At 46.5% G+C, this 17,752-nt stretch overlaps 1 protein-coding gene across 1 annotated transcript in view; it reads left to right on the top strand.

Moving 5' to 3' along the window:
* SMOX (spermine oxidase) overlaps nucleotides 1-17,752 on the top strand; it is a 55,161-nt gene that overhangs the window by 25,115 nt on the left and 12,294 nt on the right. Inside the window, exons 2-4 of the mRNA XM_071557043.1 lie at nucleotides 4,197-4,431; nucleotides 8,779-9,005; nucleotides 16,900-17,073. Of these exons, the coding sequence (XP_071413144.1) occupies nucleotides 4,224-4,431; nucleotides 8,779-9,005; nucleotides 16,900-17,073 (609 nt within the window). The 5' untranslated portion in view covers nucleotides 4,197-4,223. The remainder of the gene's footprint in view (nucleotides 1-4,196; nucleotides 4,432-8,778; nucleotides 9,006-16,899; nucleotides 17,074-17,752) is intronic.

Raw genomic sequence — 17,752 nt, 5'->3', positions numbered from 1 at the left:
GTTTGGATCCAGGCCAGGATCCCATTGGCCTTCTTGGCCACCTGGGCACACTGTTGGCTCCTGTTGAGCTTCCTGTCACTCAGTTCCCCCAGGTCCCTTTCTGCCTGGCTGCTCTCCAGCCACTCTGTGGGAATGCCAGAGACCGGCAGGATGGATTGCTCCTCCTCTCTATCCCCTGAAAGGCTGTGGGCAGCAGGTGCAAGTTGGACACCCAAAATAATGAAAGGAGTGAGATGATTCCCACTGGGGATGACCATGAATTTGGTCTGCCAGGAGCTCACAGCTAAAGCTCATGGGTGTAAGACAACCTGCTGTGTGATATGAAATCTGAAGGAAGGTCAGTTTTTAAAGATTAACCAATCCTGGTGGGAAAAAACCCCAAACAAATCCTAAAATCCCAGCCAACCCCCGGCCAAGCCTTCAGGCACACAGGCCTTGTTTCCAGAGTGTTGCCTTGCCCAAATCTTCGTGTCATGGCAGCTACAACCATACTACCACAGGAGTATTTGGGTGAGCTAAGAATAGCAGATTTCCTTGAGAAATGCTTTTGTTTATTTGGGTTGGTGACCTTTTTTCTGAAGTGTCATAGAAGCATAGCCTGGTCAGAGAGTATTGTTGTTATGAGGAGGGCGGTTGTGAACTGCCTGCCTTCTCTGGCTTCTTCCTTGTGACCTGCAAGGTTTTACTGGCAAAAGGAGGGGAAATAGGTCATGAAGTTGTCTCACCTCTGCACTTTCCATAGCTAAGATCAGCAGAGAGGAAGGGATGGGGAGCTCAGAGGATTGAAGGATACAAATGCCAGGAATGGAAACCCGTGATTCTGGGTTGGTAGAACGATGCCCATCTTAGAAAATGTATTTTTGCAAAGAGTTGTCTGCTGGGAAACAGCCCTTATGCTCAGGATTTATTTTCTTTTTTAGGGAAGGGTTGGTTTTAGGGATTTTTTTAAAAAAGGTTTTATTTCTTGAATGAAGGAAATAGAGAGAAGGGATGAATGAAAGGTAGTGGCACATAGGGAGGCAGAATAGTGATAGAGACTGAGGAAAGGGAACAGGTCTGGAAGTGGTTAAAATATACACATGCACAAGAGGTAAGAGGAAGAAAGCTGTGTATTTAAGACAAAAGGAAGATGTGTATTTGGATTTTTTTTTTATTGTGGTCTGTTGGCTGTTGGACAGGAAGGCTGTGAGCAAGACAAAGCAGGGGAATTTTGCTGTCAGGGAGGCTGTGATTTAGTGCTGCCCTTGCTCTTAGATGGACTCTGAGTAAAATTACAGTCCGAGAGAGATTCACAGTACAACAGCCAACACACTTCTTACTCTGTGATTGAAAGAGAAAGGAAAAAAAAAGAAAAACAACTGTTTTTGGCAACTAAGAAAAAGAGCCAAACTGTCTTTGTGTCAGATGACCTGGTGATAGTCACTGGCTCGAGCCCTGACTGGTGGCTTGGCAAGTGCTGAAGGGAGAGCAATGAACAGTGGACTGTGTTTTATGTGCTCATCTTACTGAGGAGCCCAGCAAAGTGTATAATTGGTACTGAAATGAACTGTATTGGGGATGCATATATTTATATCACCTGTTCATTTCACAGTGGAATGTGGATCCTGGTTGGCAAGCTCAAGCTTTTGCTAAACTTTAATTGCCTTCCCCTGCTGATCATACAGTAAAGGTTGTTGGCTAATTAGGGGTGGTTTCCAAATCAGGGTTCTGTACACACAAAATACCCTGTTATTTTCTCATTTGTCTAGAGAGGTCACCTAATCCAGTATTAAAATGCTGAAATGGGAGGGAAAACATTTTCTGGAAGCTTTCATGTGAAGAATTCACAGGAGTTTGCCAAAGCCAGGATTAGGAAAGCTGTGCTTGTAGAACTGAGCTAACCTGGTTCAGTTCCTATAGGATGTAGATGGCAGAAAAGAGGTTTCCTTATTGTGGCAGTTAGAATAAATGGATCAAAGTGTTGTGTGGAGAATGAGGAGTGGAGAGTGTTGCAGAATGTCTGTGGGAGGGATTTCCCTCCATCCGTTCTGCCCCAGTGAGCCCCCAAACCCTGCAGAGCTGCCCCAACCCTGGGCAACAACAGTCCAAGGCCGTGGAGCTGCTGCAGCGAGTGCAGAGGAGGCCCCGGAGATGCTGCAGGGCTGGAGCCCCTCTGGGCTGGAGCCAGGCTGGGAGAGCTGGGGGGTCACCTGGAGAAGAGAAGGCTCCAGGGACACCTGAGAGCCCCTGGCAGGGCCTGAAGGAAACTTAGAGAAAAGAGAGAGAATGACTCTTTACACAGGTGGACAGTGATAGTATAAAGAGGGAACAGTTTTAACCTAAAGGAGAGGCTTAGATCAGATGTTGAGATGAAGGTCTTCCCTGTGAGGGTGGGCAGGCCCTGCACAGGTTGGGCAGAGAAGCTGTGGCTGCCCCTGAATCCCTGGAAGTGTCCAAGGCCAGGTTGGATGGGGCTTGGAGCAACCTGGGCTGGTGGGAGGTGTCCCTGCCCATGGCAGGGGGTGGCACTGGCTGAGCTCTTAGGTCCCACCCTGCCCAGGATTCTATGATCTCCATTCTGTTGGGCAGTGGCAGTTGAAACTGGTTGAAGTGCCAGTTGGAACAAGCTATGGTGGCAGAATCAGAGTTTGAACACACCGTGCAGATCCCTCTTGCAGGTGAGTCCACCTAAGGGTGGATTGATCTGAAGTTGTTCCAGTTGAAACTAAACATTTTCAAAAACGTTGTCAGAGCTCCAGTGGGACCACTCCCCTTTTCACACCACTGCTTAAAACTGCAGTCTGGTGTCAGGTCTCTTACAGAGTGGATGTTGCTTGGTCAGCATAAATAAATGCTTTAAGATCCTGGAGAAAAGGGGGTTCTTCAGATGAAACCACTGTTGCTTTGTGCTTAATTATAAACTGCAATAGCCCAGCAGTGTCTTCAGTGCAAAGGTTCAACCCTCTTTGGTGATGGAAGAGAGGAATAGGAATCTTTGACACTGGCCAAGTGTTGGGTGAATTGGGGAGGAACTTGGGATATCCAGCAGCTTGGCAACAGGTAGAGGCAGCACACTTTCTCCTTGGATAGCTCTGTATTCAGTGTTTGGGGAGGCAGGATGGTAAAGCTGGGAATTGTGTGTGTTATCCCAATCCTTGGGCACCAGCAGATTCCAGGGCCGATGAATCCTGGGCTGTGTGTTTATCCTTTGCAAGTCAGGACTGATGTCAGTGTGGGCCTGGTGGAGTTTTGGTCTGTGTTCCCTGTTCCTTTGTGGTCTGGAGGGCAGGTGTGACCTAACCCAGAACCAGATATCTACACACTGACTTGTGTGTGTAAAGACATCTTGTGTTGGTGATTCCTGATTAGGGTTTAACCTTAACCATGGAGTCAAGGCTACTGAGACCCCCTTACTAAAATGAGATGATAGGACCTGAGAATTAAGGGTGGACACTGGGAAAAAGATAGGAGTTTGCCAAGGAAAACTGGGTCCTGCTCAGATGAGAAATTGAGTATATTGGGTAGGTTGAGGTGAAATTGGACTGGCCAGGACTGATGTGGGTTTGAACCTCTCTTCATCAAAGCCTGAGGCTCATCCTGATGTGGCAGGACAGTGTTGGCTCCAGGGGCTGCATCACGTGGCTGTGAATTTTTGAACTGGCCCTTGTTTGCTTTCATCAGTTGAAACGTTTTCCTGTCTGTCCCGTTTCTGTAATGATTGGTTTGATATCCAATCTCCATGATTGGAGCTAAACCCTCTTTACCTAGTCCCCAAGTTAGAGGATCTGAAGCTGATGCTTTGTGGTTGCCACAGTGGCAAAGTGGAGATTCTTCGCTGGCTTGTTGAGCATGTTGGCACTGGGGACGTGGTTCTTTTGTCTTTATTTTTTAAAGTCTTTACCACAAAATTGCTACTTTTGGAGGATATATAAAAACATGGGAGTTTGAAAATTCTTTGACTTCTTAGGAAATAGTCTACATGGTACAAGAGGGTGGAGATTTCTGGAGTTGCCAGTACTGGTGCTCCAGGCTAAAAAGTTGTTGCATCCCAGTTTGACCTCAGTTATCCTTTCTGTGCATCCCATTTGGAAAAGCTGGGTCTCGTTCACAACTCTTTTCTGCCCTTCTTTATTTTTCATTTTTTTCTTTTTGCTTCCTTAGGACTTTTAATCTCAGAGAAAAAGCGTTTGCAAGCACTTGTTTGCTTTCTCCTGCAGGTTCCTTAGAAAGAGAGCTTGGACGGCATGCAAAGTTGTGAAATATCTGCAGACAGCACGGATGATCCTCTTAGTAGTGGCCTACGGAGAAAGCGGCAGCCTCGAATAGTCGTTGTTGGTGCTGGGCTCGCAGGCCTGTCGGCAGCCAAGGCGCTCCTGGAAAGCGGCTTCACGGATGTAACTGTCCTCGAGGCGACCGACCGCATCGGGGGCCGCGTGCAGAGCCTGCAGCTCGGTAAGGGAGCGCCTGCAGGCAGGGCTGGGCTTTCCCTGCTCTCCCAGCGAGGCTTGGGGTTGTCCTTGGGTTCTGTCAGCCTCAGAAATGGGATGTGTGCATGGCAAAAGGGTGGTTGAGGTGTGGTGTTGTTGGGAACATAAATCCCTGTGCTCCTTTCGGGGTGGGTGGGTGACTCTGTGCTGTTTCATGCATCAATTCTGCTGCTCCAGCCCAACCTGTGTCTGTCTCGTGCATCAATTCTGCTGCTCCAACCCAACCTGTGTCTGTCTCATGCATCAATTCTGCTGCTCCAGCCCAACCTGTGTCTGTCTCATGCATCAATTCTGCTGCTCCAGCCCAACCTGTGTCTGTCCTGTGCATCAATTCTGCTGCTCCAACCCGTGTCTGTCTCATGCATCAATTCTGCTGCTCTAACCCAACCTGTGTTCCCGTGAAATAAAGATCCGGGGGATTGTTTTCACTTGCCTGTGTAACGGGTCTGTGATTAAGGAACTGCACTGAGACTGTTTCCACCCATGTTTTCCAGCCTGACTCTTGCCCAGGAGCAGCTGGTAAATCTCCCGGCTGGCAGACATTTCTCAGGGCTCACAGCACTTGTAAAGGGGGAGCTCTGAGCTGTTCTGCTTCCCAGACAGCCCCATTCATTTCCCTAGAAGTAATTTACTGTGTAGGGCACTGCCCACTGAGAATCAGGCTTCTGGAAAAACCTCTTCAATGTATGCTTTCATCCTGATTTGCAGCTTTCCCCCCTCTGCAGGTTGCTTTCTTAGTGTGTAATAAAGGTGCAGGCTCTGGATATTTGAATCTCATGTCAGTTGGAAGGGATTGTAAAATCTCTAAATGCAAAACCCGTGGAACAAACATTTCCCTTTGCAGTGCAGGAGTCAGTGAACCTTTCCCTGGTATCTAGAAGGATGTTGCCAGTCTCTTCCCTGCAGGAGAGGAAAAGCTCTCCACTTTTACTAAATTTTTCTCCTGGTTTCAATTAACTGGTTCTGTTTCTGTCCCACTCTCTGGATTGGCCTTTGGCCTCTTGCTGCCCTGTTTTCTTGTTATTTCTGAGGTGCTTACATCACTTACTGGGTTTTACTCGATAAACTCACCACAGTAAACAAACAGCAGCATCCTATGAATTTGCAGAAGGGAAATGAATGGAAAGGCAGTTGGACAAATCTAATCTCCCGAGTTTGAACAGGGCACTTTACAGTCTGCTGAGACTTGGCATAGAGCTGAGAATGGGAAGTGTGTCCTTTACTCACAGTCCGCTGTATTAAAAATATCCTGGATCGTGCCTGTGAGAGGAGGGAAGTGCCAAAGAGCTGAAATCTTCAGGGAGCAATAGATCATTCTGCCAGTGCACCTGTGAAATAGTTTTGGTCTGTTAGTGTTGGGACCGTTTCTCTCACCTTTGGCCACCTTCATCAGTAACTCACATCCTTGCGTTTGCTGGGAATCCACCTCCTGTTCATTAACACTTCTTTATTAACACGAGACAAAAGCAGACTTCAGTCTGGGGGAGGTCTCACAGTGTGCAGATAAAACTGTCATTTGCAAGGCAGAGACCGGAATCCAAAGTCTTGGTGTTTTAATACCTAAAACTAAACTGTATTTTCTTGCCTTCTGCACACTCTCAGGGTTGCCCTGTGTGGGTCTGGGCTGCAGTTCTCACCCAGGGTGGGTCCATGTGCCAACTCTCAGTGCAATTTCCAGATTCATGTGCCTTTTAGCAGACAGTTTTGGAGCCCTGTTGGGTGGTGAAGCAGCACATTCTGAGAGCCTCTTTATTTGCTGGTATGAGGGCCTGGGCTGTGTTTTCTTCTTCTGTGCTGCCTGGAGCAACAGATTGCACCAGGGACATGCAAGGCCTGTTCATTTCTCAGAACTGGCTAAAGCTGCACAAACAACTCTTAAAGAAGTGGTTCTTCTGGGCCTTCAACAAACAGCCAGTTTGATCTGATTGTCTAAAAGGCATTTAAATGTTGAACTGCTCGGGCCACTCCCCTGTCTGCACACTTGACTAAAGATCTGATTTAAATCTTCAGCAGAGCTACTAATTAAGAAGAAATTTGTGGCTGTCAGGGTGGAGAGGCCCTGGCACAGTTTCTCAGGAGGAGCTGTGGCTGCCCCATCCCTGGAAGTGTCCAAGGTTAGGTTGGATGGGGCTTGGAGCAACCTGGGCTGGTGTAAGGTGTCCCTGCCCGTGGCAGGGAGTTGGAAAGATGATGTTTAAGGTCCCTCCCAAGCCAACTCATTCTGTGATATGGTGGCACCTTCTCAGGGTTATATCCTAATCCTTCCACTCCCACTGAGCCACGTTGTGCCTTGTAGGGATAGTGTTTTCCCTCAAGTGCATAGATTATGTTGCTGTTCAGCAGAGGGGAATAATTTGGGTATTCAGAGATTTGGGGGATCTCTTCTAACACAAGTGAGTGTTACAGATTTAGCACTCAACCCAAGACAGTGAGGCAGAAGGTTTGTGTATTTGTGGACTGTGTTTCTTGCATATGATCTGTAAAATCTGTATCTACTGTAGAAATTTCATGACAGGATATAAAAAAATAGTCAGGGCTGAAAAGAGAGATGTGAAATGTCAAAGTTCCTGTATGGTATTCAGGAGGCTTCATGCACAGTCTGTGTTGCTTGGGGTTTTTTGTTGTATTGGATGGTTCATTTGAAGTAGATTAATATTGAACATAAAATCCTTTCAGACCCTGAAAGTAAATTGGCTGTCTCTGTTTAAAGGATTTTATTTAATTTTATGCTTTTAAATAATTCATCATGTAACTTAACACCCATTAACAACTGACTTATCTGCTTAGTAGTGATGGGGTTGAGTATTACAAGCAACAATTAGTGCTTTTAATTTGTTGGTATTTGATTATATGGCGCACAACCTCTGGAAACAGGAGAACTTGGGACACATCCTCATTGTTCCCCAGCACTAAGACAGCAGGACCTGCTGGCATATTGTTTTCTTTCAAAGATCAGGTGTATGCAGAGGGTTGTTGTGTAGCAGAGAGCAAGCTGCTGCCATGGAGCAGGAGGCAGAATTGCTGCAGGATTGCATTAGCAGGGGGACTGCCACATGCAATATTGATGAGCTCTGTACCTTTGGCTGCCAATGCTCAGTCATTTCCACCTGGCTGGGTGCTCTGGAGTTTGTGGCACCTTCAATATACCCACGTTTGTGAGTTGGTGCTGTGCTCTGAAGCGTGTGCTGTAATGCAGATTTTGAAGGGCAGGCAGCATGGTCCTTAATGACAAGGTGGCTGCTTGAAAAAGGAGATCCGTGGAGCTTCCCTGGGAGGCAGAGTCTCAGCTGGAGAGCAGCGTTCCCTGGGGCTTTCACCCATTAAACTCGACTGCATTACAGCACAGTGCTGCAGTGTCTGTCTGAGAATACATTTACATGTTAAACAGCACACGATCACTGGTAGCTGCTCCATCCTTTCTCCATGAAGCTGGATCCTATTAACTGTCCCACTTAATCAGGCATTCCCACACCTCTGCAGAGATGCTGGGAGTTGCTGCCCAGCTTTGTCAGACTTTAAAACAGCTTTGGACTTCGGAGAATCTGTCAAAATGTAGGGGAGGACACAACCCAAGCTTATTTTTAGCCCCTGCTTTCAGCAGCTGAGCCCCTCCTTGTGCTCTGAGCTCAGTCCTGGCAGTGCTGGGTCAGGGCAATCAGAGCCCTGGTGCAAATCCCAATAGTTTTAAGGAAGGGGGAGAGTGGGGCTGACCAGACTCTTTGTGTTTTGCAGGCAGAGAGTACAGGTGATGAAAACCAAATGCATCTGGTGTTTAACCTAGTGGTGCATCTTTTTAAAGAGCCTGATATAAATCTTCAAAGGCATAAATAATAAAATACAGCCTATTTACTCACTTGGGGAATGGAAATGAATGTTTTATCACAGTTAGTCTGAGGTGTGTTTGTAAATAACAAGCAATTTTAATCACAGGACAGGGTTCAGTATTCAGGCCAGTGTGTCTATCCTAGGGCAGTCCAGATTTTCCTACATCTCCCCGCTGGCAACAACCATGATAAGAACTGGGAATTGAGAATTTCTCCTTAATTTTCAGAGATGTGTCACTGTGGTGGATCTTTGTTGGAAACATCCCGTCCATGTAGCACCAGCCAAACTGGTATCCTGAAGGACTGGTGTGAAGAAGGCTGGCAGTGCTGCTGTCTAGCAGAGAAAGCCACTTAAGTGATGTTCAAACACGTGTTGTCCTTGGGCAATTCTGCTTTTGCACATGTACATTTTTATTTAGGGTTGAGCGTGACAAGCTGTCAGGAAAATGAGCTTCACTCACCATTTTCCTTGGCTTCCTCTCCCACAGGGCATGCCACTTTTGAGCTGGGAGCTACGTGGATTCATGGTTCACATGGAAACCCAGTCTATCATCTAGCAGAAGACAATGGTTTGCTTGAGGAAACCACAGACAGCGAGAGGAGCGTGGGGCGGATCAGCCTCTACTCCAAGAATGGGGTGGCCTATCACCTCACCAACAACGGGCAGCGGATCCCGAAGGATGTGGTTGAAGAATTCAGTGATTTATACAACGAGGTTGGTGTCCAGCTGCTTTGTCAGGTGGTACATTTGCCTGAAACACTGAGACCCCTTGACAGTTGTGACATTCCAGGACAAGTTTAATTTCTTTGCAAAAAGACAACACGAAGTTTTCTCTCGTGTGCTTCACTGTACGCCGTTTTTCCCTGACGTGGGGTTAACTCTGTTGTGAGGAAGACCAATCTTTCCACATTTGTCATCAGTTTAATCACTTACAGCAACTATTTCTACGAAGATACATTTATTTGCTGGAGAAAGTTGCTACTTAATTAAAAGAGTAGAGGAGGGATCAAATTACTGGACAAAGTAGAATGCAAAACCTTAGCAACAACCAGCTAAATATTGTATCTCTGTGACTTTTTACTAGTTATAAATACCATATTGTGCTGTGTAGGGTGCCAAAGTCAGTGCAGTATTGTAGGAATTGTAAGTTTTCTTGCAGCAGAAGGAAAGAAACATCTTTGCTGGGAAATTCAGACCAGTGTGGACTTCAGTTTAAGGTTATTTTAAGTCTTTTCCTTACCAAAGTATAATTATTGCCCATGTTTTTTAATACTTATGAAGTACATTTAGAGGGGTCCATACAGACTGACTGGCCCTCCAGGTAATGTGATCTCTCAGTGGATTATATAAAATGGAGCAAAACATCAGTATTTTCATCAGGCTGTAGCCATGCCTAAAACCTTCAAGATTTTCATCTGACAGGGAACTTCAGCGTTTGACTCTTGGCTGAACACACACTAGGTTCAGGTTACTCTTGCATAATTTGTTTAAAAATATGTCTGTGAGCATTAGAAGAGTCACTGTAGCCTGTAAAGAATTATCAAGAATTAGGTGGGGAGCAGAAAAGGGGATTTTTTTCCTTCTTTTTAATTTGAAAAGACTTTGGCACTGTTGTGTGTCTCTCAACTGGAATGATGCTGGGATGGCACAAAATCATTTCAGTTTTAGGGAGGAGTAGTAAGAATGTCAAAGAAACCTTGGTATGGAAAGGATTTAACAGCCTGTGGACAACTTCTTAGACAAGTTGAAGATAAATCATCTGAACAATTTTTCATATTAGTGGATTAAAAACAGAACCAGAGCCAGGCAGGTGAGATGTGTGTGGAGGAAGATTAAGAGCAACTAGGGCTAGAAAGAGTAAGTGAAAATGCTGCAGTGAGCAGCATTATTTATGTAAATGGAACTCTGCCAAACTGCAGGCAGGGCTCAGTGATCATCCTGCCTGGAAGATGATAGGAAAATCTCCAGCAAAGGGAGGACAGACTCCAAAATGAGAAGAGAATACAAAGATGAGAGCTACTTAACTTGGAGATAAACCCAGTAAGATAACGGCTATAACAAGGTACCAGTGTTTTAGAAATGATTAATTTGGTAAATCTACCCTTTCTTTTAAAGGGGAGAGAAAGGGGCAGCCAGTGACATGAGAGAACAACACATTAAAAGTTAATCTGCTTTATGCAACACCTAATTAGCTTATCATTGCCACAGGGTATCTTTATCTCTAGGAGACAGAAAAGGCTTTCACATTTATGGCTTGTAAAAATGTCTACAGGCACTCACAGCGATAAAAAATATGTAAGGGACAGCTGAAGCCAAGCACAGGCACCAGCCAACCCCTTAATTGCTCCTGCTGGGAGGTGCTTTCTCTGCCTTCCTCCAAAGCCTGCTCCCAACCCCTTGGGGTGCCAGGTTGGCTGATCTGTAGTGATTTAAGACAGCTGGCTGTGGTTTCTGCCCTGTGCTGAGTAGGAAAAGTGAGAATTAAGGCGAGCAACGTGATCTCCTGAAAATCTCCTGTTAAAATGACTGGAGGAAATACAAGTGCTCTGGAGGGTGAGCAGCCAGGAGCATGTGCAGAAGGTGTGTCGCTTTGGGGACCTTTTCTTCTGGCATAAAGTGCAGAGAGTGTTCCACACATGCTGAGTCTGGCTGGGGCATTTCTGGTCTGTGTTTTGTTGAGTCCCCCACTCCCTCAAAGTTTTCATTCTTATTTTCATTAGAGTCCATTCCATCATTTCATATTTTATTCTGGCTGGCCAGAACTCTCTTGCTTTAACTGGTGATGGAATGGGTGCTGGGGAGGAGGAACAGCAGGAAGCTGATGTTCAGTTCTGCATTTTATTGTTTTGAGGAGGAAGGTTTTTTGAGTGCTTTTGTTAAAACATCTTAAAGTTGTCCAGGGTAAAGAGCTGTCTTAGAGTAACTAAGTTCTGAGGTCAGACTCCTCCCTTGCCTCATAGGAGCATCCAGACCCTTCTCAGGTTACTGTCAGCAGTCCCACCATCAGGTTATCTCATCTCTTTATAAGAAACTGAGTTAACAAAGGCTATGACTCGAAAATAATGGAACCCTCACACAACAACCAGCAACCCCTTGATGGGTGCAAAGCCTAATCAAGGATGGAGGACTGGCAGCAACAGTGGAAAAGTTCTGGCCAGGTGGGAGTTGGTCTCTTCTCCCAGGCACTCAGCAATAGGACGAGGGGGCACGGGCTCAAGCTCTGCCAGGGGAAATTGAAGTTGGAGATGAGAAAAAACTTCTTTGCAGAGAGAGTGCTCAGGCATTGGAATGGGCTGCCCAGAGAGGGGGTGGATTCCCCATCCCTGGAGGTTTTTCAGCTGAGATTGGCCGTGGTAAAGGGACTGGAGTTGGACCAAGGGTTGGACTTGATGATCTGGGAGGTCTTTTCCAACCCAATCCATTCTATGATTCTATGAAAATGTATTCCTGAATGGACAGGGCTAGATTTGTGCCCATTCCCAAGGCCTGCCCTCCCTGCACAGCCAGCTCGCTCCCCACGCACTCACTCACACACTGCCCAGCTTTCCCTGCAGCTGCTGCTGGGGCTGCAGCATGTGCCTTCAGCTCTGCTTCTCCATCTGCATCTCTCTAGCCCCAGTTATCTGGACACCAAATTCTGGGGAATACAAAGTGCAGGGGGTCTCCCTCGAGTGCTTCCCTGGTGTGTGTGGAGTTTCTGAAGCTCATTTCTAGCAAGGTGAGGTCTCTGTGTGCTGAATTTTCCTGGAGTGAAAGGCTAAGCACCCCTGTACCTCCAGAGCTTTGCCTCACTAATTCATTTGGAAAGTCCTTAGGCTTTTTCCAGGCACTTGTCCAATCTTTTTTGGCTGGCTTCTTGTACTTCAGTACAAGTTTTGCTTCTTTTTTGTTTGCAGTAGCCTGAATTTTTCATAGCTGTAGGGACGCCTCATAAACGCCTTTATTTGGTTACAAGGAAGCCAGGCAGTCAAGCTGCCTGAAGACTGCTCAGCAATTCATTTCTGTAGCAAAAAGGTCCCTCTGAGAGGCTGTTGCCCTGCACTGAAGTCAGTCAGGATCTGTCATGAGCTTCTGACTGAGGTGTCCTGACTCCTCCTTGGGAGAGCCCTGCAAATGGAGCAATGCCTTGAAGGGAGGTCTCCAGTCCTGCAGAGCATCCATCTGGATTTCCAACCACTCACTGCCCAGGGAAGCACCATGAGACAGGATGGGACAGCTCTCCAGCCACTGCTGTTTAAACGCTGTCCTTCTTAGACCTTGTGCTTTGTGGTGCTGACAGTGCTCAGGGTCTTTGTCCCTCCATTTGGTCAGTCTCCAAAGGGAAAGGGACACCAGCACTGCGAGGTTCCCCAGGGTGTGAAGCCCATGCCATGTATTCATAATCTTCCCATCTTCCTCTCTATTCCTTCTAGGATAATTGGGGGAATTCTGGGGCTGGGGGAGGATTTTGGCCTCTTCCAGCTTACGCCATGTCTTCATGACCCTCAGAAAAGCAAACAGAAGTGTGGCCTTTGAGGGCTTTGGGCTTTGTGTGTGTGTATAACTCCTGGGAAAATGTTAGCAAGGACAATTTATCTCAGAGTTGCTTTTCTGTCCCCGCTAAGTCCTCACTTCCCTCTCCAAAGAGGTATTTAAAGCCAACTGCTAGGTGTTAGTGAAGGGTGGGAGGGAGGTGGTGAGCTGGACAAGTTAAGTGCAGGTGAAAAATGACAGCCTGATTTAGAAAAAGTGCCTGTTTTTACTTCAGCTTTTCAGTAAGGATGTGGTCCCTAAAGACCTGCTTTGCAGGAACCCTCCCTTTAACAGTCAGCTAATTAACAGCGTTGTTATCTGTCAGCTTTCTCCTGTGTGCCGCAGCAGCTTCTGGGGGAGGGATGCAGCCAAAGAATGACAACGTTTTCCACTCTCCTCACCCCCACCCCGTGCTGGGCTTCCTGCCATCCCCAATTAAGCTCCAGTGCCTTGCCTTGCAGTTATCATAGAAAGCAGGACCAAAGGGCCACCGAGAGTCACGGTCCCCTCCCTGCCTCTATTGCACTGACAGATGTCTGGCCTAGGAACAGCCCAGACCTGTCTCCTCAGGCTTTTTCACTGCCCGGGTATTAAGTCACTGCGGTTTGGAAGCCAAGCGAGAAAAAGACAATGCTACGGATCGTCACCGGCGCTGACAGGAAGGAGTGTGGATTGGGATGTGCTTTCCTGACCTCCTTCAGTGTGGAGAAACTTCTTTATTTAGATTTGTTCTTCCTAAGGAATGGCCTTTTCCTGTGGTGGAGGAGCACGTATGTAGTGAACACATGGAGGTAGAAGCCAGTAGGTAACAGAGGGGACATCCCTGCTGGAATCCACGTTCTCTGCACAGATCCTGGTTGTGGGATGCTCCAGAGCTGGTCAGAAAGAAGGCAGAAGATGTAAGCTGAAGTGAGGCTGTTTTATGATTATGGACATTCAATTAACTCCTTTAAATTTCTAACCTTTAGCCATTTCTGTCTTTCAGCCCCAGGCTGAGGGAGTTGGAGTTGTTCAGCCTGGAGAAGAGAAAGCTCCGGGGATACCTCGAGGGGCTCTAAGAGAGCTGAGAGGGACTTTGGACAAGAGTGTGGAGTGACAAGACAAGGAGTGATGTCTTTAAAGAGGGTCAAATTAGATTAGATATTAGGAGTTCTTCCCTGTGAGGGTGAGCAGGCCCTGGCACAGGTTGGGCAGAGAAGCTGTGGCTGCCCCATCCCTGGGAGTGTCCAAGGCCAGGCTGGGCCAGGCCAGTGCAAGGTGTCCCTGCCTATGGCAGGAGTTGGAACTAAATGATCTTTAAGATTCCTCCCAACTCACACCATTCTGTGATTCTATGAATTCCTTTCAGGATTGTATATAAACCCTCAGAAGTCAGGGAAGGAAATCTGCTGAGAATGAAGGGTTGTTTGAAGTGTTTTGTGTCTTTGCTTCCTGCTGCTGTTTTCCAGACAAGCTTCTAGGGCCACTTGTTCTGCCCAGAGCCGGAGGAGCTTTAGAGTGAGAAGTGATTAGTTCATTGTGCTGTGAGGAGTTTGCCAGTGGTAGGAGCTGGGAGTTAAAGCAGCCTGTTCATTGTTTTTGCTTTCTGCTTGTATCAGGTGTGCAATAATAGAAAAGGGAGCGGAGTCTGGACTGTATGTGGTTGGCTCTCTTTGCTGCTGGGCACGGTGCTCTGCATGGATGTTTTGTCATCAGCAGGATCTTCCAGGTCATTCTTGATGCTACCTTTCACCAGGATCTTGGAGAGAAAGCCCCTGTGAACTGTCTCATGAACCCTGCTGTCATCACATCATGCTGCAATGATTGAAGGAGGATGGGTTTTCAGATCTTAGGAATGCCTGTTCCCAGTGACTTCAGTGGTGGTCCCATAGGAATGATGATGCTTTGTTGCTTTGTTACTATCAGCCTGGGTAAAGGAAGGCCTAGGTAATTCCAACTCCAGCCAACACAATTCTGCTCCTGCTTCATTGAAGATCTACCTTAAATGAGGGCCTCTAGTGAACCTTTTCCATAGTTTCTTGCACAGGATGTGTTCACTGCATTTGTACATTAAAGAACACATTCTGAGCATTTTTTAATTCTCTTATTCTAACAATTCTTCCCTTAATGTAGGACTTGCTGTTATTTCTCCTTGTGCTTCTTGCTTAGGAAGCTTTGCCTTCTGTTCTTTATCAAATAGTTGAGCATCCCCAAGAATCACAGATCATCTTGAGTTAGAAGGGACCCACAAGGATCATTGAGTCCAACTCCTGGCCCTGCCCTGGACAACACCAAAAATCACACCATGTGTCTGAGGGCATTGTCCAAACGCTTCCTGAACTTGCAAACCAAAGAAATACTGGGGATTCTGAGAAAAAATAAGAACTCCTGATGGTGATTAAACTCAACCTGCTGTCTGATCAATGGGATGGTTCCAGCACTGGGCCTTTCTGCCCCTTTCTCTGTGCGGCAGTGAAGAATATAATGGTTAACAAAAACATACCCAGGCTCACTTCTCCTGTTGGCCAAGGGGTAGCTGGGTTTTAACACAGCTTTGCTTGTCCTGTGCCTGTGTTATCTGCTTACAGAGCGCAATCAGCTTATGAAAGCTGAGCTGGTTGTGCTGACGCAAGGTCTGTGCCACTCGGACCTGCTGGAAGTGGTTGGGGCCTCGGAAATCAGTGGACCTGAGAACCAAGGGGTGTTGAAACTGCCTGAGTGCTTTTGGCACGGGGAACAGAGAAGGCACTATTTCCTTTGCTGGGAGCCTTGATTTCGTGTTGGGCATTGGGCTTTACCTTTCTTGTTTGGGAATCTCCTTGGAAAGGCTGTGTCCCAGCCAGTGTCTGCATTTCTTTCTTGTCTTCACCAGTTACATTCATTTTTCTTGTAATTATTTATTCTCTGTTTCTGTAGTTCGTTCCTCTTTTTTTTTCACTCTTTCACTTATTTTCTTCAGTTTCCTCCTTATCCCTTACTTGCCCCTATCAAGTCGCTTTCCTCCATTCACTCACAAACCTGCTGTCTCTCACTCCTATCGCTGCTGTGCATTTTTCCTCACCAACTCCCTTTCCTTATCATCCCTCTGTTTTGCCTCGTCAAATTCATTCCTAAACCCAAGAGAAAATCAAGTTCCTGGGGAGAAACAGAGGACCTAAACCATGGTGGATTATCCCTATCAGCAGGGAATGGAAAGCTGTAGGAGCCTTTGAAGGCAAGGCTGCCACAATTCTGCCAGCTTCCTACCAGATATTTACTGTTGAGTTCAACTTCTCAACACATGCAAATAATCTGTCTCCAAAAAGTCGTAATCAAACTGTCTTTGACAGGAAAAACTTGCCAAGCAGGGATGTCACCTCTCCTAGTAAGAGCACTGTGCACCCTGTGGCTTGATGTAAATGGACACATTCTGGACAAACAAGTTGTTAATGGGATGAGTTATACTTCTGAGAGGTGTCTTTTGAAATCTTTCCTGTGTTGAAAGATTCCTGGGGGATTTTCCGTGGAAATGAAGGGCCATGATACAACTGCTGGCTCTTCTGGCAGTATTAGAGAGAATATAAGTTCCTTCAGGCAGCAGAAGCAGCAGGCTGAGTGGGATGGTGTTTTCTTGCTTTTAAGTAGCTTATATGGTGAAAGACTGGGGTTAAAAAATTGTCAGGAGTATCTTCTTCAAAGAAGAGTGATTTGTCACAAGGGAGTCTTCCTGAGGCTGGCTTCTGGTGTGGGGCTCTAGAGATGTCACTGTTTTCCATGGATCTATACCTGTCTTGTGCTCAACAAGTAAAACGTGTGTGCACATGGAATTCTCTTGCTGTGTTGGTTGATTCCTGATTTTTATGGGACAGTAGAGAAATAGCTATGAAACTGAATTCTCCCACTCTGCTGGATTCCTTCTAAATAACGGAGATTGTGGAAGGGCTGGTGCCAGGTTAGAGCAACCTGGGATTGCACCTGAGACATGGAGGTGGGAGAAGATGTGAGGAAGCCTGTGGGTTCTGCCCCAAGAGAAGGTGCTCTGACTGCGCGGGGTTGGGGTGGAGGATAAAGCATCCTGCTCGAGGCTTGGGTTCTACTGGGAATCATGTTGTCCATCCTTCTGTCTTGTCTCTGGCAGGTCTATAACCTGACTCAGGAGTTCTTCCAACGAGGTAAACCAGTCAATGCTGAGAGCCAGAACAGTGTGGGCGTCTTCACGCGGGATGTCGTGCGCAAGCGTGTCAAGGCCGACCCGGATGACACAGAGGCCGTCAAGAGGTTGAAACTGGCCATGATCCAGCAGTACCTGAAGGTATGTGTGCATGTCAGTGGGCTGAAGGTTTTGGTTTTAGCTAGAAGCAGACAAATCCTGAGCCTCAAGACCTGGCAGTGGGGAATTGGTTTCTCTGCTCTCTTGCAGTTTGTTTTTATATTGACAACTTCTCCTCCTGAGGCAGATCCAGAGACAGTGAGCTGACAGAAACAATGCCTTTACTCCTTTTTTTCTATCTTTTCTTACCTTAAATCCCAAGCTTTCTAATTAGAAGAGGCTTTCTTAGGCCCCATTAAGCTTCCTGATGTGATTTAATGTTTTTTTTACCACCTGAAACTACTTTATTGTCAGGGTCTTTTAGTAGTGTCTTGTCTTGTGCCTCACACTGTGATCCTGCCCGAGTGTTTTTTGCCTGTGCATATATCTCAGAGACCAGAAGAAAGGTAACCTTGATAGTAGTAATTTGCTGAAGAAATCCCCAGAAAGCATTTTGAAGCTAAAGCAATAAAATTTTTGAAGGTGGATTGTATAAACCCATGCCCTAATGATCTTTCCTCATGGCTTTCCTAGTTCTTTTTATCTCCTTGATGCCTTGGCTATATCACTTCTCTGTGGGACAAGGACTTTAAGCTGCATTGAGCACTCCTCAAGTAGAGTGTAACAGTTATTTCTATTTCAATCAGAATGACTTAAAAGCTTCTGAAATGAGGCAGAGGAG

This window comes from Pithys albifrons, chromosome 5 (assembly GCF_047495875.1).
Source record: "Pithys albifrons albifrons isolate INPA30051 chromosome 5, PitAlb_v1, whole genome shotgun sequence".
Taxonomy (NCBI): domain Eukaryota; kingdom Metazoa; phylum Chordata; class Aves; order Passeriformes; family Thamnophilidae; genus Pithys; species Pithys albifrons.
The sequence above is the reverse complement of the archived record's forward strand: the minus strand, read 5'-3'. Positions and strand labels throughout refer to the sequence as shown.